Source organism: Narcine bancroftii, unplaced genomic scaffold (genome assembly GCF_036971445.1).
Source record: "Narcine bancroftii isolate sNarBan1 unplaced genomic scaffold, sNarBan1.hap1 Scaffold_152, whole genome shotgun sequence".
Lineage (NCBI taxonomy): Eukaryota > Metazoa > Chordata > Chondrichthyes > Torpediniformes > Narcinidae > Narcine > Narcine bancroftii.
The window spans coordinates 2,136,617-2,164,004 of NW_027211887.1; the positions used below are offsets into that span (position 1 = coordinate 2,136,617).

Genomic DNA, 27,388 nt, shown 5'->3' on the forward strand with positions numbered 1-27,388 from the left:
CCCAGTTGCTGAGACTGCAGTCGTGTTCATTGTGAGGGTTGAACGTGGTGCGAGCGCGTGGCACAGTCTTTGCCGAATACCAGGGCTTTTTGGCCAAGTGAGGCTCACGGTGGTGACGTATTTGAATTACTACATCACACGTCACTGGAAACACCTCGCGTGTGACTTGCAGGAGAATGGGCAATGCCTTGTGCTGTCTACGAGTGGCACGAGTGGCTGGGGAAGAGGAGCAGAGTAGGAGATCCCTCACTCCTCGGAAAAGAATGACGTGCAACTGCTGCAAGAAGATCAGAGGCAGGTGGTTTCATTCCCGAGTTGCTGCGGAGGAATCGTCAGACTTCAATGTCGACCGCAGGGAAGAAAACACGCAGCAGGTACTCTCGGTCACGTGTGAAACCTTCTATGAGGCAATGTCGAAATGAACATAAGTTGTACTGTGTGCACAAGGTTCATTACTCACGTAAACATCAGACACTCATCCTATAAGGAGAGTTTGGTGTTTCGCAGCTAATTATCTCCAATTCAGTGTTGGTAAATCAGTTATGCTTTGTCTTATCTTTTTCCAAAGCATCTACAGATTGGGTGCTTCATTTATTCTGAAACTTAAACAAGGTCATCAACAAGTGAATCCTACTTGGAATTTATACATTCCTACTTAATAAATGGGTCAAGATAGTCTTATTTTTGTAAATTAAAATGAAAAACATTCTCTTTCCTTTCACAGCACAAAGGATCCCCAAGGTTTAAAGTGTAAATGATAAAACTGGAATTACTGGATATTTCAATAAGAACAGAAAAGGCTGGAAACTCCCAGCAAGTCAGGAGGTGACCAACCTGCTGACTATTTCCAACATTTTCTGTTGTTACATTTGAAGTATAATTATTTTTAATATTTCTTCTGGGAACAATTGGCTGTCAAAGGCAGGAATTAAATTCTCTTTATTGTTTTGGAGTAGGGAGAGTTTAGTGCTTTTTTTAGGAAGGAATATATGGGTTGGCACAACATCAAGGGCTGAAGGGCCTGTACTATGCTGCAGTGTTCTATGTTCTGTGTTTCTGCCATGGTGATTTAAGAGTAAATATTAACCAAGGACCCCCAGAAGAATGTACCCTTTCCTTTGGTTTCTGCCCTGGAAGAAAGACTGATGAAAGACTGGAGTCCTGGTTTTCTGGCTGAAATCAAAACAAGAGTGTTCTTCGTAAAGATGCACCAAGAATCTGTGGTTTGCCTTTCATCAAATTCAAGTCAGAAACCTCAGCCTTGAGTGTATAGGTGTAAAATCTGAATGTCTCTGGGGATTGACCCTGTGCCATGTGTTCAGTTGCAATGCCTTCAGCAACCCTTGAACCAATGTTCATTGGGCCAATCCTGAAAGGTGTTTTGCCTTGCTTTTTCCAGATACTTTTGTTTTGTTCACTGCCATGGTTCACATGATGAAGATAATGCTTTGCAGTGGATTTGAAAATAGTCATTAAGTTTTAACTGTGACTTTTACCTGCAAGACCACATGCTTGTTCTTGGTAAAATGTTTTTATTGAGTTTAACATATAAGCATACATACAGAAATCTGAAAACCACGTGACAATTCATTCCATTACGAGTAAGGACACGCGAAGAAAACAAAGTTAATGAAACTACATTCAGGATGACTTGTTAACCTCCAAAACAATTACACTCCAACTCCAATCATCCAAAATCAGATTCGCTGAAATCCTCATTTATCCAAAAGTTTACAAAAATTCAAATAAATGAAGATATCCAAAACAAATCAGGAATCTTCATTTATCTGAAATATTTTTCAGAGACAAACTAACCTCTCAGGTTGAAAAAAAAATTATTGCACGTGAAATTAGAACATCGATTGTTCTCGTTTCAGGTAACTCCCTCCCCTCTCTTTTTCTATTCCTTCTTTACCTTCCCCTATTGACTTTTCTCTCCAACTCTCCCATCAAACTGCACACCACTCACTCCCAGCAAGTGGTTGGAAGAATTCCTTGTCCTGCCGTCGTCCAGGAGAGCGGCCTCTCGGCAGCAGCCGGTTGATCACAGCCCTTTCAGATAATCGGAGTTGTAATGTAATAAGAAATAATCTATATGGTGAACCCATTTATTGAAATAAATTGTACAAAACAAAAGAATAAAAAGAAAAAGAAAACAACTCGAAAAATTAAATCTAAAAAATACATCTAATCTAATGCCTCTCTCTAATTAAGGTTACCTTGCAGACAGAGTAAAATGGGGATTTTTGTTTAAGGTATTGGAAAAATTTAAATTTGGGCCACTCTTTATTGGTTGGGTGAAGGCCTTATATAAAAATCCATTGGCTAGAGTGGTGACAAATGGACAAGTATCTTCTTCTTTTATATTATCTAGATCAACTTGACAGGGTGTCCTTTGTCACCGGCTTTATTTGCTTTGGTTATTGAACCGTTAGCGCGAATGATTAGACAAGATAGTGATATTAAAGATATTAAGGCGAATGAGGAAGAGTATAAAATGAATTTATTTGCCGATGATGCTTTGATATATTTAACAAATCCTACGCAGTCGTTAGGAAGGTTACATGCAAGGTTGGAACAGTGTGGTGCATTATCAGGATATAAGGTTAATTGGGATAAGAGTGAAATGATGCCTTTGACAAGAATGGATTTTGCAAACTGCAGATATTGTTACATTTAAGCGGTTGGATAAAATTAAGTATTTTGGGATAAATGTAGATGATAATTATAATCATTTATATGAGTTGAATTATAGACTATTATAGCATAAAATTAAATTAGATTTAAATAGGTGGAAAGATTTACTGATAACTTTAATAGGGCGATGTGGCGGCGCAGTCTCCCATGGTGTATAACGCCACATGGCGGAGCAGCCATGGGAAGATGGCGCTGTCAAGGTTTTTTCCCTGCCTCAAGTCACCTGCCCAGCGCACGCCTGGGGCAGCGATTCTGATATCACAATGCACGAGGTGACTGAGCTTAGGCTGCCCTTAAGCGGGCGTGGGCTGAATTTGAATAAAAACGTCATTAATGGCTTTCAATGTGGTGGCTGAGTCTTTCTTGGTTGTGTCCATCACGACAGTGTTTTAAAATGAATGTTTTCCCCCGTATTCAGTATTTTTGTCAATCAATTACATGTGGGATTCCTAAAAGGTTTTAAGGATTTCCATGTGCTGGGAAGATCTTTATTATGAAAAGGTAAATTGGCAAGAGTATCTATACAAAAATTGACTTGGAGTTTTATAATTACCACATTTTCAGGATTATTATGAAGCGGCACAATTCAAGTTTATTAATAGAATGGTTGGATCACAACAATGTTTACGTTGGGCTAAAATCCAAATGGCTCAGCTTCATGAACAAAGAATGATACAGTTTATTTATAAATGGAATGCTCAACTTTTCCAAAATTATCCTTTACCGGTGTTAAAACATTTCATGGAAATATGGTATCGGACCAACGTTGCTATTGGTGCTGAGGGCAAAATTTCGGCTAAAACCCTTTGTATTAAAATAAGCTTTGTATAAAAATAAATCACGTATTCCTGAATATTTGGGAAAAGAAAGGTATTATCTTGGCCGAAGATTGTTATGAAGCTGGAAATTTTGTTTCATATCAATGATGGAATGAAAAATATGGATCAGGTCCATGCTTAGTTACCAACTTTGTTACTAGATAATTTTGGACACAGTTTGAGATTACCTCGAAGGAAGAGATTTGAATGTTCAATTATTGAAGGAGGGGAAAGGGGATTGATTACACAAATGTATGCTTTATTACAAAATAAGATGCCTAAGTCGGATATTTATAAAGTGAGAAGTAAAAGGAAGAAGGATCTGTCGGTTTTAATTTCTCAGGATGATTGGATGACATTATGTGAGGACAGTGTGACTAAGCCAGTAAACGTAAGATAAAGATTCGTTCATTATAATTTTATTCATCAACTTTACTTAACACCTGAGAAGTTGAAGAGGTATAGATTTATCTCTTTGGATATGTGTTTTCAATGTGGGGAATAGATAGGGTCTTTTTTACATTCAGTATGGTTAGGTGATCAGGTGAAACCCTTTCTGAATGGAATTATGGAATTTTTATTGGGACATATGAAGTAAAATGGAGTTTGGAAATGAAATTGGATACATTTCAAATTGCATTTATTCAGTTGGAATAGGCAGTAGCGAGAAAATGTAAAGCTATAACCTGGAAAGATTAAATTGAATTAAGTATTCAGAGATGGCACATGGACTTGCAATCATGTATTCCATTGGAAAAGATAACTTACAATTTACGCCATGCGTCTACCATTTTTGTTAATGTGCGGGTCCCTCTGTGAAATGTATGGGTCTAAATATGTCATGGTTGATTGGTGACATCAAACCCGACTATGATGGTTTGTTTCTTTAGTTTGAGGTTGTAGAGGATGGGAGGGAGCTAAGAGAGGGGGTGGGAGGGGGGTATATATGGGGAAATTTTTGTATGTTAATATGATGTATTTTATTGTGGATTTTGAATTTGATTTTAAATAAAGTATACAAAAAGAAGGTTACTTTGTAGACCACATGCTAATAGTTCCTTTCATTGTTGTTCAATAACATCTGATCCTTTCCTGCTTCTAAACTGTATTTCTGTGAAATCTCCACACAGCGGCTTCTCTGTGTATTTCCGGCACTACCTGATCCAATGCACTAATTGATAAAGTGGTGTCTGCAACCTATCTTAAGGAAGGCTGAGACGACCACAGATCGCTAGTGATTGTTGTTTACTTTCAAGCAAAGTTGGCTCGGCCAAGGTTTCTTCTCAGATCTCTGAATGTGCAGTGTGACAAGAGTTTTAGAGGTAGCTTGGAATGAATTACTCGAGCAGCTTCCACACACACACATTTGAAAAGCCAGAATTTTAGCAGGATTATTGCATCCTGCTTTTTGCAAAGGAGCAACAAAGTATCCACATACAGCTTGCCTAGGAGAGCATGTGGCGTTAGCAGGCAGAGTTAGAACAGCTTTGCTCTCAGAGAGGGAGGGAGTGAGAGAGAAGGAGTCAGAGAAATCTGTTCCAGAGGGACAAGCTGCCAAACTTTGGAAGGCTGCCTGGTCAAAGGAGAAGACTGGTGGTCTGAAAGATGACCTGAAAGAAAAAGGATCATCCGGAGAACCCTGAAGGGGGCAAGATCTGTCAGAAAGACTAATTAAGAAGAAATCAGTTGCAGATGCTCTGGAAATGGAATCTCTCTCTCTGAAAACCAGCAAGAGCCCTTCTGAGTGGTAACCATTTGTCTGTTAAACACCAAAGCTTGGTGAACTTTGTTAATGCTAATGTATGAGCACTGTTGCAAGAATTGCCTGCAACCAGTGAGATTGGACTGTGATCCAAAAAACTTTTCTAATCTTCAATACACATTACACTCACCTGCACTTAGTATTTGAGGGCGGATTAAGTGGGTTAGGTAGGTTAAGTAATAAGTTAAAGTTCAATTCTGTTTTCATGTTCAAATAAAATTCTAAACTACTTTTGTTTAAATAACCCTGTGTTGTCGTGCATATCTATTGCTACTGGTTTTTGGGGTCATCTGGACTCCGTAACATTTTATGGGGGCTCATCCTTTAGGATTTGAACATTGCAGTTTCATGATTTATTAGTTGATTGGGATGTTTTTGCAGGCTATTTTTACAAGCTAACAGAAAGCTTGTGTCTGGAAAAACTGCAGCAATGGATGTTGATACATTTTTGTTACAACCATCACCTGCAGAACTGCAGAAGGTGAGAAAATAGGAACTGATGGCTATTTCTGAGGCATTGAAAATTGTTGAAGTTAAACATTGGATGAGAAAAGTACAAACGTAGAGGATTATAATAGTGAAATATTACATGTGAAGGAAAATTTGTTGAGGAAGACTCACAAAAGGACATTCCAGAATAATAGGCATTTTCAGAGAGCTCATGTGGACCAGATTAATAAACCTGTTCATAAGGTTAGGATGGAGCAGGATAGTAGGGCTGAAATAAAGTCTGGAGAAAATGTTCAGAAAAAAGATGAAGGAAAGGTAGGAAAGGACAGAACTTCTGTATTTATATGCCATTTGTGTAAGAAAGCTGGTCGTGTGACTGTCTAGTCTTGAAACAGAAAAGGTAAAAACAGGTTTAACCAGAACCATGTATACAGAAACAGTGGAATTTAAGGAGAGCAGAGGTGCATAACCTGATCAGTAGGTCATGGATGTTTTCAAGCCTTTTGTGTCAGAGGGCTTTGTCTCAATAAAGGAGGGAGAACCACAGGTTCCAGTTAACATTCTTAGAGATACTGAGGCTGCTCAGTCATTGTTGTTAGAAACCGTTTTAACTGTGGATCAAAGGACAGACACAGAGGAGACAACTTTGATTAAAGGTGTTGGAGATGAGGTAGGGTCAATATTGCTTCACAAGGTTGTGCTAAATTCAGAATTAGTCAAAGGAACTGTTGTAGTAGGAGTTACCCATGCAAGGTGTCTCGTTTTTGCTGGGGAATGATTTGTCAGAGAATAAAGTTGGGTCAGTTTTAAGATTGACAAATTGGCCTAGTAAGGATGTGGTTAGAGAGGATGGTGAGATATATCCTGCATGTGCGGTAACTAGGTCTGTGACTAAGAAAATGATGACAGCTGAAGATGATCCAGTTGGGGGAGTCACGTGATGGAGTAGTGGCCGGTCAGGGAATTCCAGCCCTCTCCGGAAAAGTTTAAAAAAAACGCACAAAACACAAAGGTACAAGATTAAAATTTAAAACAAAGTAAAAATAAAGGTGAGAAGAAAATGGCAGCGAAGAGAGAAAAGTCGAAAACAACGGGAAGAAGAGAAGAAGAAAGAACGTCGGAAGAAGAAGGTGAAGGCCTTACCTGTCCGAGGAGGCCCGCCGCGGAGAGAGAAGCCCGCTCCCTCAGGTCAGTGGAAGTCCCGGGCTCGGGACTACAAAAATGGCTCACAGAGCCGAGTAAAAGTGCGCAACCGCGCAAGAAAAAAAACACACTGACGGGAGGGGGAAACAGCTGCGGAGTCCATCTCCACAGCTGAGAGAGACACCTGCAGCACAGCAGCTGGTGCAGAACAGAGACAATAACGACAACAAGAAAGAAGAAGGTAAAAAGAAAAGAAGGAAACAACAGATAGTCAATCCAGAGGAAGAAGAAGAAGAAGAACAGAAAGAAGTGGAAGACAATGGATGTATCTTTTTTCAAAGAATATATGGAATCAGTGAAAGAATGGCAATTACAAGAATTTAATGAGATAAAAAGAAGAATTAAGAATGCAGAAGAAAATTGAATAAAATAGAAATGGTCATATCAGAGATAGGAAAAAGAGTGGAGAATGTGGAAGAACGAGAAATAATCGTAGAAATGGAAGTAGAGGACAAAAGAGAAATTAGAAGAATCTAATAAAAAAGTTAAAGAGGCACATGAGCTGTAAGCTCAGAAGACAGATATAATGGAAAACTACATTAGAAGAAATAATATAAAGATTGTGGGCCTTAAGGAAGATGAAGAAGGCAAGAATATGAGAGAATTTATAAAAGATTGGATCCCCAGGGTCCTAGGAAGACCAGAATTACAGGAAGAAATGGAAATAGAGAGGGCACATAGAACATTAGCCCCGAAACCACAACCGCAGCAAAAACCAAGGTCCATTTTAGTAAAATTTTTAAGATATACAACAAGAGAAAATATATTGGAGAAAGCAATGAAGAAAATAAGAGAAGACAAAAAGCCACTGGAATACAAAGGTCAAAAATTTTTTTTCTATCCAGACATAAGTTTTGATCTCCTGAAGAAGAGGAAGGAGTTCAATACAGCAAAAACGATCTTATGGAAAAACGGATATAAATTTATGTTAAAGTACCCAGCGGTACTTAAAATAGTTATTCCAGGGCAACAAAACAGACTATTCTCGGATCCAGAGGAAGCACGAAAATTTGCAGAACAACTACAAAACAAGCAGAGAGATGAAGACATGTAATGAGAGTAAAAATGACCACGAACTATATGTATGTGTGTATATGGGTATATGTATGTATATATTATATATATATATAATATATATATATTTTATATATATATATATATATTAATATATATTTATTATATATATATATATATATATGTAGATGTGTATGTATGTGTGTGTATACATGAATGTATACGTATTTAGAGGAAAATATATAGAGTATAGATAAGAATTAATAAGGGAATGAAAGGGAATAGAGGGAATAAGGAGGGAATTAAAAGAGTGACCTTTGTTACATATGAAAATTGAAATCTTTTCCGGTGGGGGGCTGGGTGGGGATGAGTTATGGTCACTGCAAAATCAGTTGACATTTGCGAGTGAATTCGCAAATCCAAATGGAGAGGGGAGATGTGTTTGCCCAACAAGAGATAAAGGGCAACTCAGGAGGGGGAGGGGAGAATGGGGTTAAAGAAGTTTTAAATAGGAGAATAAGGAAAATGTTTGATGTTTTAGAAATGTTGTCTTATAAAGTGTTCAAAACAAGAAAACAGAAATGGATAAGAAGGAAAGATGATGATGGAGAAACGGAAAGGGAAGATAAACAAAGTATGAAATGGCTACGTTGAACTATATGACTTTAAATATTAACGGAATACATAACCAAATCAAAAGGAAGAAACTGCTAAATTTACTGAAAAAAGAAAAAATTGATATAACATTTGTGCAAGAAACACATTTAACTGAATTGGAGCACACGAAATTAAAGAGAGATTGGGTAGGACATGTAACAGCAGCGTCGTATAATTCAAAAGCAAGAGGAGTAGCTATATTAATCAGTAAAAATGTACCAATTAAAATAGAAGAGGAAATAATAGATCCAGCAGGGAGATATGTAATGATAAAATGTCAGATATATTTGGAGTTTTGGTATCTACTCAATGTATATTCACCTAACGAAGAAGATCAAAAGTTTATGCAAGATATTTTTTTGAAGATAGCAGATACGCAAGGGAACATATTAATAGGAGGGGATTTCAACCTTAATTTGGATTCAAATATGGATAAAACTGGGAAAAAAATTAACAGAAAGAACAAAGTAACCAAATTTATAATTAAATCGATGCAAGAAATGCAACTTTTGGATATATGGAGGAAACAACACCCAAAGGAAAAGGAATATTCATATTATTCGGGTAGACATAAAACATACTCAAGAATAGACCTATTTCTGTTATCAGCTCGTAAGCAAGATAGAGTAAGAAAAACAGAATATAAAGCTAGAATATTATTGGACCATTCACCCTTGATATTGACAACAGAGTTAGAGGACATCCCTCCAAGAATGTATAGATGGAAATTAAACTCCATGCTACTTAAAAGGCAGGATTTTAGAGAATTCATTGAAAGACAAATTAAAATGTACTTTGAAATAAATACGAATCAGTGAAAGATAAGTTTATACTATGGGATGCAATGAAAGCGTTCATTAGAGGGCAAATAATAAGTTATGTAACCAAGATGAAGAAGGACTATAATTAGGAAACAGAGCAGTTGGAAAGGAAAATAGTAAATATAGAAAAAGAATTAGCAATGAAGGAAGATACAACTAAAAGAAGAGAATTGGCAGATCAAAAAATAAAATATGAAACACTACAAACATATAAGGTGGAGAAGAACATAATGAAGACAAAACAGAAATATTATGAACTAAGGGAAAAAACGCACAAAATCCTAGCATAGCAGCTTAAGACAGAACAAGCTAAGAAAATGGTATTGGCATCAAGGAAAAAAGACAAACAAATCACATATAATCCAACGGAGATCAATGAAAACTTTAGAGAATTCTATGAACAATTATACCAAACTAAAAACGAAGGGAAAGAAGGCAAAATAGATGAATTTTTAACTAAAATTGAACTACCAAAATCACAAATAGAGGAATAAAATAAATTAACAGAACCATTTGAAATAGTAGAAATACAAGAGATAATAAAAAAAAACTACCAAATAATAAAACACCAGGAGAGGATGAATTCCCAATAGAATTCTATAAAACATTTAAAGATTTATTAATTCCTCCCCTCCTGGAAGTAATCAACCAGATTGACAAAACACAAAGCTTACCAGATTCATGTAAAACAGCAATAATTACAGTAATACCAAAGCAAGGGAAAGATCCACTCGCACCAGCATCATATAGACCAATATCATTACTTAACACAGATTATAAGATAATAGCTAAACTATTAGCAAACAGATGAGCAGATTATGTACCTAAAATGGTAAATCTAGACCAAACTGGATTTATTAAAAAAAGACGCACAACAGACAATATTTGTAAATTTATTAACTTAATTCATGCAGTAGAAGGGAGTAAAGCGCCAACAGTAGCAGTTGCTTTAGACGCAGAGAAGGCCTTTGAAATGAAAGGGGAGGGATTAGACGAAGGGGCCCGAGAAATGAAGGCAGTGTTAGGGAGACATGAGCAGGGAAATGATGAAGCGGAATTCCGTCGATGCCCGTGTGTGTGTGTATAGGAGGCTGGTCTTTAGTATTTTCCATCCTTTTCGTATTGATCCAAGACTGGGCAAGACCACGTGTTGCCCATGTGCATATTCCGATGAAATGGTGTGGAATGGCCCCTGTTTATAAACAGGCATCTTCCACTCAAGTGGTTTCACATCCTCCTCAATCCCAAGGGTTTGCAAATAGATGAGGGAATATGGAATTGCTGCCAGGAAAGTACAACACGTCTTCAAACTAACAGGATTTTGCAATTTGTAGGAAACAACAGAAGATCACCTACAAAAACATAAGAAGACAGTAGGTGATCTTCTGAAATGGTTGGCAGTCGAGGGTCACTATGGAGTTCATATCACCGAAGACGAATTCTACGCATTAGGTGATGGTTTCCAGATGGAGGAAGAGGACGATGCGATGGGGTCATTTGCTGAGATGGGCGAAAGACTGAATGACCACCAGCAAGGCCTGAAGGTATGAACACTTCCAGGTGTTTTGGATAAGTGTATATTCGAACAATTGTAAAAATATTTTGGATTGGACTTTTCATCAGAACCTCTGATCAGTACAGATTTGATGAAAGGCGACTAAATAAATTTCACTTAAATAATGACTAACACAATTTCCAAATAATGTTGAATTGAATTTTGACGATCTTCTCCCAATCCTATTCAAAGATCTAGCAGATCCTCTTTCTAACTCAGTCCTACTTACTGTTCTTTGTTCTGGCCCAGTCACGCAAGTGATGAGAGATGACGGGAATATGATTAACTTACTTGTGAAGGGGCAGTGATTGACGATGGTCACAGAGACCCTTCACTAACAATCTCACCATGGCAGCTTCTTAACAAAAACTCTTCACCTCAGTAATGCTGTATTCACATATAATGTGGATATTGATGTTGTAAAGGGAAGAACCTCCTCCCCTATTTTGATAACTCCAGCACCCACTCATGTGATTAACTCTTTATAACCCATTGAATGGGCCATGCAAGCTATTCACAACCAAAAAGGGTTGAGGAAGCATACACCACCGGAATGAATTCTGGCGTAGCAACGTCACTGTTCGTCCACTCAACCAGGCCAGATCCTTGTGCAGATCTAGGGATTGGTTTGGAAAAGAGAGTGAGTAAGGCTACACCCCCTCACTACCACAATTTTCCTGTTGTTGAAGCAACTGTTGGTGACAGCAGGAGCAGAAAGATCCATCCCATGTTTCTCCAGGGGCTCCCTCAATTCTGATGTGTGGTAGCACCATTGTGCTAAATGGGATAGATTCAGAATAAATTGACAGCTGGAATCACAGTGGCCAAAAGGTACGATGGGCCTTTAACATTTGCAGCAGGAAAGTGTTACTTACCATCGTTAGTTCTCCCATTACAACCAAGACAAGTCATCACCATGGTTTAATGGGGAATTCAGATGCACATGAGGTGCCAGACTGATAATCTTACAACATTGGACAGTGGGCAGGCAATGCAGAAAAAAAAATAACATTCCAAAGACAGAATTAACCGCTGATGAAATTTGAGCTCTGTCGTCATTCCAGCTGGATCATGAACAGTAAACAGGAAAAGAGGGACCAAGGGTCACCTCATTCTCAGTGGAGGTAGGCCTCAGCTTCTGAATAACAAAGTTGGGGTTAAGACACTTTCTAGCATGTTCCATCAGGTTCTTCCGACACCATCACAGAAATCACTTTCACCCCATTTATTTTACTTTGGAACACCAAGTGCAAATAGGACTAGACTGAAGAAGTTCAGTCCAGATTTTTTTGCACCTCTTGTCACAGTTGATGCACTGACATCTTTCTGACAAAGTGGCAAATTCTTCTGGTATCTGGTCCATCTACCAAAAGCAGACACAGCCATACTTTAATAATCAGCTGCCCGATGGAAAGTGTGGCCCACACACTGTGACATAAAGTGGCATTGTTCACCAATAACCTGCATAATGGTACTTCATTTGGGTGTTGTCACATGACTCCAGGTCTCCTTCTCACTGTGGTCCTAACATGGACCAGCCATTTTGAGTACTGTAATAACCAAAGCAGATCAGAGGCTACCTGTCAAGCAGTAGGTGGCGAACCTTTGCTCCGCACTTGACTGGATGAGCACAATTCCCAAAGGGCCCAAGGACCTCAACAGCAGAGCAAAGCAGTTGGCTTGATTGGCCCTCCATTCATTCTCTCCACTGAGGTGGTCCTGTATCCTATCAACGGAGTGAACGACATCTACTCGACTCCAAGAATATGTCCAAAGAGGTGCCACCTGACATGGACAGGGACGTGCGGTAGGTCTGTAGGAACATTACTACCTGCTGATTCCCCTTTACACTCCTATCCCTTCTCAGGGGCTAAATTCAGAACTCCCAACCTTACAACTTTGTAGAAAGACCTTGACAAGTAGCATGACAGCTATTCAAGAAGGTGGTCCATGATGATATTGCCGGCAGTGAGGCAGAACTAATCAGTTTGGGCCCTGGCAGGGACACCTGCATCTTGAAGTACTAATGTGAAAATGATAATAACCCAGAATGTTTTCACTAAAATGGGGATAGATTTTCATGTTTGTCATTCCTTAATATGCAGTGCTCAAGTCAGATTTTCATCGTTAAAAAAGAGCAAAGATCTTTAAACATTTACCAATTGGTGTTATCTTCTTTTCGTAAAGCATTGCTTAACATATATGCAAATTATTGCCCTGTGTGTGCTTGACAGCCTGGTTTGTTTTGGAATAAGGCGACTTGAATAAAGTCTTGTCAAGTCCAAAGGATGTTGAACAAAATGGTAAAGATAAATACAATAAAGTCACCGTTATGTCTCTGTGTGGGAGGCTTCTTAAATAACTTAGAGATGCAAGATTCAAATAGCAGAAGAGATTTTACTTATTGATGCCTTCCACCATGCCAGGAAATGTTCATACTCACATAGACATGCACCCCACATTGGTGCACGACATTTACGACAGTGAGATGGGTGTGTTATCTCGTCAGGATCATGTGAACTCTTTTGTAACTTCCTAGGAATACACCCTTCTCACTGTGGTAACCGTCGTGCACTACTGGGGGGCACCTATACATGAGTATGAGTGTGAACAGTTTCCTGAGATGGTGGAAGGCATCAGTAAGTAAACTCCCTTCTGTTATTTGAATCTTGCATCTTTAAGTTATTTAAGAATCCTCCCAGGTAACACGGAGACAGAACATGTTGGCAGTGGTCGGTAAAGAGAACAAGAATAAAACTATAAAATTGATTGGAAGTGACTGAAATCTGAAGGGGAAGAAGAGAAAAAGTACACCTGGAAATGAATGGCTGGTGCAACAGCAGTTCACCCAGTGATGGACGGGAGGCTGAAGACATTGTTGAATCGTTCAAAACGTTTCAGCAGATGTACAATTTAGTAGTGAAAAGCTATTTTAAAATTGCAACAGCGAGGAGAAGGTTAGTTCTATACATGTCTGGACAGGGGAGCCAGGCCGTGACTTATTTAAAAGCTGAGAGCTTACGGGGTGGAGAAAAATGATCCAGAGCAGATATTTGCAAAGGTTGTTTCTCACCTTGAACTCAGCTCTAATCCTAGACTTGAATGCAATGAATTTCAAGGTTTTGTGTAAGAGACTGATGAGACTGTTACTAACTTCCTTACTACACCAAAAATTAATGCTGCAAAATGCAGATGGAAGGATATAGAGGAAAGATTAGCTGATCCACTAATATGCCCATCCTGAATGCAAAAGTCTCTTATAGGGAAGGATAGCTTGAAACTGGCCAAAGATATAGAAACAGGCAGAGTCTTCGAATCCACGAGGACACAAATGAAATCCCTATCAATGCAGACCTACCCACAGCAAAGAGAAGGAAGGGTTGATGCTATAAAAAATACAATCAGAAAAGTGCCACCCCCAGGACCTGTAGGAAGGGCAGCAGACAACACCCCTCCGTGACCAAAATGATTGTCCCGCATATGGTTCTGAATGTGGAGCCTACGGCATAGCAAACCACTGGGCGAAGATGTGCAAGTCTGGGGTGAAGGAAACAGTGATACCAGTGAAGAAAAAAAGACAAGAAGATCCACCATCTCTTGAAACTGTTCACACACTCATATACATAGACACCCACCCCACAGTGGTGCACGACAGTTACTACAGTCAGAAGGGTGTATTCTTACACAGTTACAAACTAGTTCACATTCTCCTGACTAGATCACAGTCAACTCTAGTTAGATTTCACGTGTTCTCTTTTACATCATGAAACAATATTAAATCCCTGAATAGAAAGATAAGGATGAGATCATTCAAATGACAAAAGTTTAATGTGCTTAAGTTTAAAGTAAGTCTGTTTGATGGGGAAGGGACTGTGTACAAATACTGAAGGAGAGGATTTATTTTCTTGTCAGTCAAATTAAATATGGAATATATTCTATTCCATCTCAGCAGGATTCATCCTTTGACACAAGCAAAGAATTGTAGATCAAGGTAGTTGATTAAACCTCCGAAAGGATAAAACCGTTTAGGTTTCTAGACTTGAAATACGTTTCCTGTGTGTATTTAAGGGTGTTTTGGTACCCTGATTTTTAATAAATTGGGAAACCTGAATATTTTATTTCAATTGCAAATGCAATAAATAGAAATCTTACCTCCCCCAACACAACTTGGAGCAATAAAAATGAACCTAGGATTGTTTCTTTTCTAGGAACATCGCCAAAAGTTGTCCCGGAAAGAGCAAGAGTTGGTTTTGGCCACAGAGGCAGCTCAGACTTTCCTGGAACAAAATGTCCAGGACCCTTTGCGAGACGAGGAAGTTGCACTGCAGGAGAACTTGAATGTCTTGATGGAGGAGTACGAATCCGCTTTATCAAGTGCAGATTCTCAATTAAATGTGATTGAGGATCTGCATCTAGAATTGCAGAAGTTCCGAAAAGGTGAGGGAAAGTATTCATTTATTTTCCAGATTACTATAAAATACTATTTACTGAGAGTTGAAAAGAATTCTAAGTAAGACAACAGAAAGCTACATGTGGTTTGGAATAACCCCAACTTGTAATTATTACAGGATCCTGTCAATGTGTCAAAGTCTAGATAATCTGGTATTTTTTGACCATTCTGAATGCTTTAAAACATTTAAATATTTGACCATTATATTCCTTTAAACAGATCACGATGAATTTGAAACATTCATGATTCATTTGGAGAAGGAACTAACAAATATTAAAGCTGGGGAATTTGACTCCACGTCATTGACATTCAAACTTAAGAAGCAGCAATTCCTCTTCAAAGATCTTCAATTTCACAAAGGGGATCTAAGACACCTCAGACGATCTTGGAAAAGTGTCTTTGATGCTGCCTTTCACTTTGAAATCAGGAATGCAATTGAAAGCTACAAGATCCAAATTGATCCTGATGCCATAAGCCAACATGTGGAGGAGACGGTTGAGAGCGCCGATGCTCGCTTCAACACACTTCGATCAGAAGTATGACATATCTTCATTTTTTTTAGATTAATAGCATTTAAACTCCAATTTTACTTAAGATCAGTAACTTGAGAGCATTTTGATAGACTGAGCAACTTGTGTAAGTTTTAGTCTTAGAAGGGTGGCTCTGGAAAAGGTTTGCGGCTGTTATTAATAATACCCATGAAGAACAGGAACAATGATCAAATCTTTCCAGTATTGTGGAGCTCTCTTGGTGGCCGAACTCACTCAAGTTGGACGGAGACCATTGCAGAAAATAAATCGTGATCTCATTTCCTTTTAATAAAATCAAATGTCGAACAGATCATAACTGGTGAAGATTTTCCAGACTGGCCTCCCACGTGTATTTGTCACTGAACAAGGTGTAATGTGTCCAATCCACAAAGGTCACATCGCTGGTTCAATATTCCTAAACTCAACGGTGAGGCTTGAATGGCATAACAGAAATGCAGCGTGTTCGGCTGGAACAAGCCCAGCCCCAAAAAAATTTCTGTCTAATCTTCACTGACACACTAAATTTGTGAAGGTTTTCAATGCTTCTGATATATTCCTGACAATCAGTTTATTTTGAAAGCAAACTCAAAATATTAATTAAAAGAATTATTGACATAATAAGAAAATGGAACAGTACGGCAGGGTAACAGGCATTTCACCTTTGGTGAGAAGTGAACATTGCCTTTTTGTCTGTGACCCTCAAAAAACTTGATGCAGGGAACAAAAAAATGATAGTTGGCATAAGTAATGGACCAGTAATGTATCGCTTGACCCATTTTGGATCGATTGGACACTCGATATTTGATAGCATCACAAAATCGTACATTTTAAAAATCCACATACTCATTCATTTCTTTCACTCTATAGTGCATTGGACTTGGATCCCGTCTTGGCAAAAAGTTGTTTGAACAATGGCAAGAGAAGGCAGATGAGCTGCGTTTGTGGCTAGAGAGAATTGAAACAGAAAGACGAATGGTTCAGCTGGAGGCCATCTCTAATCCAGAAATCTTGCAGCAAGAACTTGAAAATATCATGGTAAATTAAAGTTGTTATTTCATAAATCACTGTGTAATGTTGCTTATTCTAATTTACGAGTAGAATAATGAATGCTTTGAAATAATGTTAATGTGCACATCCAATAACAGTGGTGAAGGCCACATGGGAGGTTGTAAGTTTGGCACCTGAAATAGGAAGTTGAGCTCCATTCATTCCACCTTGATCAGGTTTTAATGGGAGCCTGATGAAGATCCAACAGCCAATTTGCTTCCAGATGGTGGGGGCAAGATTGGAAACTGTAACAAAGAAGCCAAACAGTTCTGCTCTCATTGTGTGTCTATTTTCAGTATGGGTTTCCTCAGACCTTATCCATGTTTAATGGGGGCCTGGTGACTAAGGGAATGGTGGCAGAATTTTGGACGACCTCCAAGATTATAACAGCAGAGCAAAAAATCTCAGCAAATCATTAATGGAATCATCAGGTGCAGAGACGATAACTCCATAGATGGGGGTTTCAGGAACAGGTGAAGGGAGGTGGGAGGCAAGTGGTGACTTGGAGCACATTTGGAGGTAAGATTTGTTTGCAAAGTGGCAGAGATTGATTTATTTCAAAGAAGTATTCGAACCATAGAACCTTACAATATTACAGAACAGAAACAGGCCCCTTTGGCCCTTCTTGTCTGTTCCGAACCCTTTTTCTGCCGAGGCCCTCTGACACACCCAGTCCATAGCCCTCCATACCTCTCCCATCCATGTACCAGTCCAAATTCTTTTCAAATTAAAAATTGAGCCCACAGTTACCACTTCAACGGACATCTTGCTCCACTCTCCCACCTCTTCACTCTGTGTGAAGACGTTCTCCCTCACCTTCCCCCTACATTTATCCCCTTCACCCTTATCCTATGTCCTCTGGTTTGTATTTCACCTGCTCTCAGTGGAACAAGCCTACCTATATTTACTCTGTCCTCCATATCGTTTTAAATATCTCTCTCAAATCTTCCCTCATTCTACACTCCAGGGAATAAAATCATAACCTGTTTAACCTTTTCCTACAACTCTACTCCTGAAGTCCAGGCTACATCCAAGTCAATCTCTGCACAATTGCCATCCTTCCTGCAGTTAGGTGATCAAAACTGCACACAATAATCCAAATTGGGTCTCACCAATGTCAATTATACTTTATACTTTGATTTATCAAGGTCAATGTGCAAAAAGTTCTCTTTTCAACCCTATCCACATGTGACACCATTTTCAGAGAATGAGGTATCTGTATTCCCAGATCCCTCTGTTCTATCGTACTCCTCACTGCCCGACTGGTTACCATGTATGTCCTTTCTTGGCTTGTCCTTCCAAAATGCAACACCTCACACTCATCTGCATTAAATTCTATCTTCCATTTTTCAGCCCATGTTTCCAACAGGTCCAGATCCCTCTGCAAGCTTTGAAAATCTTCTTTGCTGTCCACAACACCTCCTATCCTAGTGTCACCTGCAAACTTGCTGATCCAATTTACCGCATTATCAACCAGATAGCCTTGCTATCTTCATTGAGGATAACTTCACTGAGGTTTTTTCTTGCATTTTCTATACTCTTCAAGCACCTCATTTGCTCTGTGATGTCTATACCTGCTGCACACCTCTCTACTTCCAAATGATTCCTAAGCCTGTTAATCTTGACAGGAACATGCAAAGTCTGTACTTTCCAAATTTCACCTTTGTAGGTCTTCCACTGACCCCGCACATACTTTTCCAGGTCAACACCTTCTCAATCCTTTCTCATTTCCTCAAAATTGGCCTTTCTGCAATTTAGAACCTCAACCCGAGTCCCAGACCTATCCTTCTCCATCATTAACTAAACTAATGGCATCATGTTGACTGGAGTTGATGTTTGAGGAATTGGAATTTGAATCAGAAAGACAAATCACTAGTTCCAGTTTTGCTTTTCTGAAGTGGAGGGCTTTTCTGCTCATGCAGTCAGAGAAAAGTCGGACCATTTATTGCAGTAAATGGCCTGGGATTGATGGTCATGGAGAAAAGCTGTGGTCCATTAAGTGCTCGTGGGAATAGCAGTTGCAAACGGGTCAGATTGCTGAGGGAGAACACATATTTACTTTTGAAGGATGATGGATTGAGGAGAGGGGTCATCCGGAGTAAAAGTAGACGGACGGGCCGAAAAACGATAATGCAGAATAACCCTCTGCAGCCAAATCTATGTCCATTAGTGGTGAAAAGCCAAATGAGTTCTTCAGCATTATTTTATCAATGCTGATGTAAATCTAAGCATCAGAACATTTTTAAATATTTTCTTGTGACCTTGATGGTTTGCAAGGGGACTTCAGGGCCGGTCAAGAGATGTAGACAAGATAAAGATGATGAGCTCAACAGCATCAGAAAATGCTCAAACATCAGGCGTATTAAATACCTCGAAGTATTAATGAGTAATGAGTAATGATCAATAGAAAGTTTGATCTGGTTGTTTGAGAAAATTCCAATATCCTGTGGTTATTGGGTCCTTGAAAATGTTTGCCTCCTCACCCCAAAGCAGGCCAGAGAGTTGTTGGTATTTATGATAATTTATAGAATCGTCTTCACAGGCTGTTTATCTCCTTGACCCAAAGACAATATCGAAATTAACCAAAGTATCGGCAAATCTAAGATATACAGAAAGAAATATTAATTTTATTGTGAATGAGTCATTGTGTCATTTTGAAATCACAGGTCCTTCAGGGAGAAATTTCTGAACATGAAGATGGTGTCGAAAAGTTACAGGAGGCAGCAAAGTGCCTGCTGTCCTTGAGCATTGACGTTGTTCCAAATGTACTCCAGCTTCGAAAGACCACAGGTACCATTTCAACATTTGCTCCTTAGATCAAAAAATGGTTCTCTAAACAAATACAAGTGATGCTTCCAGCTGGAAAATTAGACATTTTCAAAATGTGCAAATTACCAGTGGGGACCCACCAACCTCTTTGAACTATTCTAAAATATTTCTTGCAATTGATTGGATTTCAAATGTTGAATCATCTTTACCTAGCACGTCATAAATAGGCTATCATTTCATAAACAGCTCTGAAAATGACCATTAACTAAAGAACTGTGCACACTTCAATAAATGTTTTAATAAAATGCAGTATTTAAGAAAGTTCAATAGAACTTTCTCCAGTGAATTGTGGTCAGTGATTCAGACTCGTAGGCCAGAATCACAATAGTATTGCAAAATGTGTGTTTATTGAATGAAATTTCTGCTCGAGTGGTGCATCTTAGAAGTGTTGGGTCTTATAAAATTGTTGCATTGAAGGTACTGAATTAAGAACCATACTTGGAGCATTGGTAATGAAAATGGCGGCAAATGGGAATTCTTGCAGTGAATTCGTTGAAAGTGATGCTCTGCGATTATTTAATAAAGCAGCCAGGCTCCAGTCATGCATACTTGTCCGTGGCTCATCAATTGAAGAGGAGATTGAATGATTGGAAACCAGACAACTTCCAATCATAGAAACAAGACTGGAAATAGGAAACAAATGTTAAAATATGCCAGCAAGGCAGTGAAGTCACGAGCTCCATCGAAATGTTAATGTTGCTTTTCTTTTTTCCAGATGCTCTATCAGCTCATTTATTTTTATACATTTTTGTTTTCTTTCCTAAATCTCAGAAATTCTATATTTTCTGAAGAGTGTGTTTGTCTTGTTGATCAGTTATTAATAGAAATAGAGGGTATGTAGAAATGGTAGAAGGTTAAGCAGCGGCCATTTACCAAGTAGGAACATCTGGCAAACATGCAGCCAAGGAAGTGTTTAGGGCTGTGATGGCTCAAAGACCCCCAATGAGAGGGGATTTCTCGTGCTGTGCTGGGAGGGCACTGAAGATCCATGCATCTGAGCACCCGAAGGGCGGGATACAGTTCTGGTGAGAACGGTTGCAGCTGCTCTCAGAGTCTTCTCTATTCAGCTTTGATTGTTGTTCCTGCTCCTCCCTGGCCCCAGCTCCCCCCCACTTCACCTGCTCCTCTCGATGAGTAAAAGGCCTTGAATTCAACATGTTTTCAACAAAGAGTTGCACAACTGTCCCTCTCTTTCTCTCTCCATTTCCTTTTGCAAATGTCCCTTCCTTTTCACTGTTCCTCATTTCACTCGTCTGCTATTTCACGCTGATTCCCTCCAAACTTTTTTGATTCCTTGCTCACATTTTTGCCCCTACTTTTTGCTCGTCATCTTCTGTTCTGCATTGCTTTAAATATTACTAAACCCACAGTTCTCCTTTCTCGAAAACAAAAAATGTGTTTGTTGGGATGAAAACACCGGAACCTTGTGGTAAACCTTTGAAGAAACTTTTAAATGTATGTGTAACAGAACCTTGTGTTCATTTTAGCTACCATCGAACAGAGATTCCAGCGTTTGCGTGAGGAAACATCAGAGCAGAAGAGGACGTTGGAACGGACAAATGTCCAAGTGGAAGATCTCGAAGGTTTACTTTTACCTGGCACTTCTCACCACTGCGATTTTGGAAATGTTTTATTTCTGGATTGATGAAGCAGGGTCGTTGACCTAGTTGAGAAACATTGCTATTTTGCACACATAACTGGTCCCTAATAGCAATGCAGGAATGACCTTATGATGTTGATTGCAAGATAAATCTTGGCTGGGACAATTACAGTCCGGATACAGGACTTCTCGGCCCCTCGAGTCCACACCGATTTAAGTGAGCTCCTCTAGCCCCACTTACCCGCTCCCTGTCCGTATCCCTCCAATCCCCTCACATCCATGCAGCTATCCAACTTGTTCTGAAATGACACAAGAAGTTACATCCCAGACCCTGGCACCAGGGAGACAAACTACCAATCTGTTTCCTTATTCGTATCCACAGAATCCCCAATTTGTCCTCCTGACCATCGAATCCCCTATAACTATTACCCTCCTCTTCCTTTCCCTACCCTTTTGGGCAACAGAGGCCGACCTTATGCCAGAGATACAGCCATTGATTGCTTCCCCAGCCTGAATGCTCCTCAAGGAGGAGTACAATTTGTTGAGTGCTTCAGTCACAGGGGCCCCCTCCTGTATCTGTCTCTTCCCTTTTCCCTCTCCTAAATGTAATCCACTGATCCTCCTCCTGTGGCCCTGTTGAGACCACCTGGCTATAGCTCCTATCTATGACGGCCTCACTCTCAATGACCAGGTCGAGGTCATTGAGCTGCAGCTCCAATTCCCTAACACGGTCCCTGAGACACTGCAGCTCAGTACACCTAGTGCAATCGTGGATGTCCAGGAGGTCGAAGACTCCAGGACCTTTCACATCTGACACTGAAAAGAGCAAACTGCTCTCACACTCAACCCTTCTCTCTCCCCCTCACCTTAGAAAGAGAAAATAACAAAAAAATATAGTCTTACCTTAATCTAGATACTCGACCTCAGCCCCTATACGGTGAAGCCTCTCGAGCCAAAGCCTCGAAGCCCCACTCTTTCACCAGGCCACTCTCTCATTGGGCCACTCCTCTCTGGCTTCTCCTTTGCCTTTTCCTCCTTTTATTGGCCTTGACCAATTAAACCTGTCACTCTCAACTCGCTCCTCCTCCGAACACTGCCCAAACTCTGGTCTCCGTCTCCTCCGACTCGCTGCTCGAACCGACTAGGCCCGAGGCCGGGTAAAGAACAGAATTTATTGTACGATAGAATCTTGTATGTTCTTTAAAAACCATATAGGATGTGGTTTAAGGTCTCATCCAAACCAATTGCATCCACTCATGCAATTTGATTTCACTACTTCCCCAATGTGCCATTTAGAAATGCACAGAATGACGTGGATGTTGATTCTCTTCACCATCTGAAACAAGTAAATGGGTTCTTACAATTGAAGCTCCTGCCTCGCATGTTCGAAGTTTGAAAAAGATCAAAGCTGGTGCATAGTTTCATGCATCCACAAGTGTATAAAAAATGGGTTGTGGCAAATCAACGGCAATTATCCATGCCTGCTACATCCAGGCATATTTGAAGATTGGAGCACGACTGCAACACCATGTCAACTGTGGCGGATTAACTACCACTCCAGGCTGAGCTTTAGTAAAGCCCCCCTAACCTTGCCTCCCTGCCTCACTCTCTGCTGAATCAAATAAAGTGACATTAAGTTACTTTAAATTACATATTAGGGATCTCCAAAGTGTTCGATATCGACCCTTGGTGAAGGGGTGGGGGGGTGGGTTGGAGAGGCAGCAGCGTGACCCAGATGTGTGGGGGGGGGGGGGGGTGAGACAGCAGCACCACTCACGTGGGAAAGGAGAGTGATAGACGGCAGTTTGACTCGGGTGGATTGGAGAATGGTAAATGGAGTCCCCTTGTTTAAAAAAGGTAATAGGGAGAATCTTGGGAATTAGGGTTAGTCTTACATTATTGGTGAGTAAACTAATGGAAGGGATTCTTAAGGATGGGATCTATGAAGATCTGGAGAAATACACTCTACTCAAGGATAGTCAGCATGTCTTTGTGAAGGCAAGCTTTGGCCTCACAAATCTAACTCAGTCTTTGGAGGAGGTTACAAAAGAAATTAATGAGGGTAGGGTGATAGATGTGGTCTACGAGGATTTTAGCAAGGCATCTGACAAGGTCAGTCACAGGAGACTCCTTCAGAAAGTCCTGAGTCATGGGATGAGCGAAAAATTACCTGCATGAAATAAAAGCTGTCATGTCGGAAGAAAGCAGAGAGTCGTAGTGGAAAGAAAGTATTCTGCCTGGAGGTTGGTGCCGCAGGGATCTGTTCTGCGAACCCTGCTCTTTGTGATTTTCATGTCACCTGGATGAAGAGGCGGATGGATAGGTCAGTAAGTTTGCGGATGTCACGGAGGTTGGTTTGGAGGAGTTGTGGATGGAGATGAAGGCTGTTAAAGGTTACAAAATGATGAAGGTGGGATGCAGAGTTAGGCAGAAAAGTGGTAGATGGATTTCAATCCAGATAAGTGAGAGTTGATGCATTTTGGAAGGACAAACCAGAAGGCTGAGTCCAGAGTTAATGGTCGGTTACTTAAGAGTGTGGATGAACAGAGGAACCTTGGGTTGCAAATCTACACATTTCTCAAGGTTGCCGCACAGTTTGATAGGAGAGTGAACAAGGATTATGGTGTGCTGAGATTCCTTCATAGGGGGTTTGAATTCAGGAGTAGAGTGGTCATGTTACAAATCTATAAATCTTTGGTATGACTCACTTAGAATATTATGTTCAGTTCTGGTCACCTCATTATAGGAAGGAGAGGGGACAGAGGAGATTTACCAGGATGCTGCCTGGATTGGGAAACAATTCTCATGAGGCAAGGTTCGCAGAGCTGGAGTGTAGAAGGATTAGAGGAGACGTGATAGAGGTCTACAAGATCTTCGACATCCTTCCGTGAATTCAGGGACCAGAACACTACGTAATATTCCAAATGCGGCGAACCAAAATTTTATACAGCTGTAACTTGACTCACCAACTTTTAAACTCAGTGCCCCAAATCATGAAATCCAGCAGGCTGGATGTTTCTTTACCATCCTCTCCACCATGTTGTCTCTTTCAGGGAGCAAAGAGCGTTCAGCTCAAAATCCTTCTCTCCATCAATGCTAGAAAGGATATATTGTAGACTTTCCCTTGCATTTGACCTCACCCCTCCCAAATCCAGCACCTCACTCAGGGGAGGGAGAGGGGAAGAGCAGGGAGAGGGGAAGGAGATGGAGAGGAAAAGAGAGGGAGGGAGTGTTGTCGAGGAAGGGGGAGGGATATAGTGAGAGGGTGAAGGGAAGAGGAAAAAGAGAGAGAGTGGGGAAGGAGAGGGAGGGAGAGTTGTCAAGGAAGGTGGTGGGATAGAGGGAGAGAGGGTGAGTGGAAGAGGAGGAGAGGGAAAGGGGAAGGAGAGAGAGGAAGAAATGTCGAGGAAGGGGGGAAGGATACAGGGAGAGTTTGAGGAGAAGGAGAGGAAGTGAAGAAGGAGAGGCAGAGAAAAGGATAGGGAGGGAGAGTTGTAAAGGAAGGGGGAGGAATATAGGGAGAGGGTGAGGGGCATAAGAGAGGGGAAGGAGAGAGAGAAGAACGGAGTGGGAGGTAGAGTTGTCGAAGAAGGGGGTGGGTTAGAGGGGAAGAGGAGAGGGAGAGGCAGGGAGAGTTGTCAAAGAAGGGAAGGGATTGGGGGAGTGGGTGTGGGGAAGAGGAGAAGTAGATGGATAGGGGAAGGAGAGAAAGAGGAAAGAAGAGGGAGGGAGAGTTGTAGAGGAAGGGATAAGGATTTTGGGAGAGGGTGAGGGGAAGAGGAGGAGAGGGAGAGGAAAGGAGAGGGAAGGAGAGTTGTCGAGGAAGGGTAAGGAATATAGGGAGAGGGTGAGGAGAAGGAGAAGGAGAAGGGAAAGAGGATGAGGGATAGTTGTCAAGGAAGGCAGAGGGTTATAGGGAGATTGTGAGGGGAAGGGAAGGAGAGGGAGGGAGGGAGAGTTATCGAGGAAGGGGGAGGGATATAGGGAGAGAGTGGGGGAGGAGAAGAAGATGGAGAGTGGAAGGAATGGGAGAGGGAGGGAGAGTTGTCGAGGAAGGGGAGGGATAGTGGGAGGGTGAGAAGAAAGAGAGGGAGAGAGGAAGGAGATGGAGAGGGAGGGAGACTTGTCGAGGAATGGGGAAGGATATAGGGAAGAGTGTGAGGGTAAGAGGAGAAGGAGAGCGATAAGAGATGGAGAGGGAGAGGAAAGAAGAGAGGGAGAGTTGGTGAGGAAGGGGGAGCGATATAGGCTGAGGGTGAGGGGAAGAGGAGGAGAGGGAAAGGAGAGGGAGAGGAAAGGAGAGTGAGGGAGAGTTTTCGAGGAAGGGGGAATAATAGGGTGAGGGTGAGGCAGAGAAGGAGAGGGAGAGGGGAAGGGGAGGGAGGGGAAGGAGGGGGAAAGGGAGAGGGAGGGAGAGTTGTTGAGGAAGGGATAGGGATTTTGGGAGAGGGTGAGGGGAAGAGGAGGAGAGGGAGAGGAAAGGAGAGTTTTTGAGGATGGGGAGGGATATTCGTAGAGAGTGAGAGGTAGAGGGGAAGGAGAGGGAGTGAGAGGGAGGAAGAGTTGTCGACGAATGGGGAGGGATAGAGGGATAGGGGATTAAAGGGTTTCTATTGTCTCTGAATCTTTACGAAAAAGTGAAGATGATTTTGAGCTGAAGACCATTGGTCATCTTCGCGTGATCTTCCTCAACTCTGTTCATCTCTTCCCTTGAATGACTTTTGTTTCCGTTGCTTGTAGATTCGTGAAGCGCAGAAGGGAGGACAACAACTTGTGGTGGAAGTCGAGCTGGTAGCAGGACCAACAGTCAATAAGGCAGCCACACTTGGAAACACAATCAACATGTTCAGGTATTTCTACATCCAGTCCTGGAGGATCTCAACAAAGTTCAAGCAAGATTTCTGCCAACACCTAAAAATTCTATAACTCCAAAAAAAATGTAGTGAACAGATCCAACCTTTGTACACGTCATTCATCACCCACACCAAAGCCTTTAACTCTGCATCAAGGAAACAACTATAGGACACCCCTTCTAGTATTAGATGAACTGAAATGGAAGTACGGATCCTGAGGCTCTTCAACAAAGGCATATTGGCCACAGTCATGGTCAACATGAGTACTTGGGAGCCTTTTTGCATGAAGTGAAGAGTAAACAAGGATCCGTGTCAGGTCACTCGCCTGAGTGCTACTGGTACCATGTAACCCAGTACTACCTGTCGCATGGTCGAGTGGTCGGCGAGTAAACCGGCTCCCCCACCAGGCTTGCCTGGTGAGGAGGGTGGCTAGACACCCTGCAGGATGAAAAACAAGACCTGTCAAAGGGTGGATGAACCATGGACAGAAAGGTCTGGCAAACCATCATCTGAGAGGGAACAGCAACCTTCAAAGCCAGCAGATGTGCAGAAATAGAAGAAGATGAGAGGAGAGGCCGTAGCAACCCAAGCCTGATCTGCCATCTGGAACAACCTGTCCTGAATGCAGAAGAACTTTCAAAGGCAAGATTGAACACAGAAGCCACTTGATAGCAACGAGGAGGAGAACTTTCTGACAGACAGCGCAGTATTCAAACTGAGGTCCAGTCCTGACCACTGGCCATGTAAAGCCATTGCCCTAACCACTACATCAACCGTGACACCCTGTCGGCTCAGAGAAGCCGGCTGGAATCTCGAGCGTCTGGAGGAATCGATGTGTCAGGCAGCAGTGGGGAGGGGTCGGGGATCAGCGGCGGCAGTGGGGAGGACTCGGGGATCAGCGGCAGTTCCTACCACACCCCCACACACACACATACACACTCGATTCTTTGAAAGATTTTATTTAATATTCTCAAATTACATAAAGAAAATCAAATACACATAAAATAACTGTAAACTACATCCCCTCCCCCTTACTAATACAATAAAAACCAAAAAAAGAAAAAAATAACCAAAATAAAGAAAAAAAAAACAACCTCTCCTC

The 27,388-nt window shown here is 41.0% G+C and overlaps 1 protein-coding gene across 3 annotated transcripts; it reads left to right on the forward strand.

Annotated features, from left to right (window-relative positions):
• Positions 1-27,388, forward strand: LOC138750464 (microtubule-actin cross-linking factor 1-like). Of its 3 annotated transcripts, none has more exons than XM_069912523.1 (8): positions 1-374; positions 10,757-10,966; positions 15,186-15,414; positions 15,647-15,963; positions 16,825-16,992; positions 19,671-19,794; positions 21,321-21,416; positions 26,174-27,388. In XM_069912523.1, exons 1-8 carry the CDS (start codon positions 177-179, stop codon positions 26,179-26,181), a joined length of 1,350 nt encoding a protein of 449 aa, XP_069768624.1. In that variant the 5' UTR covers positions 1-176; the 3' UTR covers positions 26,182-27,388. The 3 variants fall into 3 exon arrangements, with proteins under 3 accessions (XP_069768624.1, XP_069768626.1, XP_069768627.1); XM_069912525.1 differs by lacking the exon at positions 1-374 and adding an exon at positions 3,028-3,906; XM_069912526.1 differs by lacking the exon at positions 1-374 and adding an exon at positions 5,206-5,262.

Coding starts and splice junctions, on each gene's coding strand:
- LOC138750464 (XM_069912523.1), top strand. CDS start 177: ATGGGCAATGCCTTGTGCTGTCTACGAGTGGCACGAGTGGCTGGGGAA. Junction 375..10,756: donor GGGAAGAAAACACGCAGCAG/GTACTCTCGGTC, acceptor TGCAATTTGTAG/GAAACAACAGAAGATCACCT. Junction 15,964..16,824: donor TCAACACACTTCGATCAGAA/GTATGACATATC, acceptor TTCACTCTATAG/TGCATTGGACTTGGATCCCG.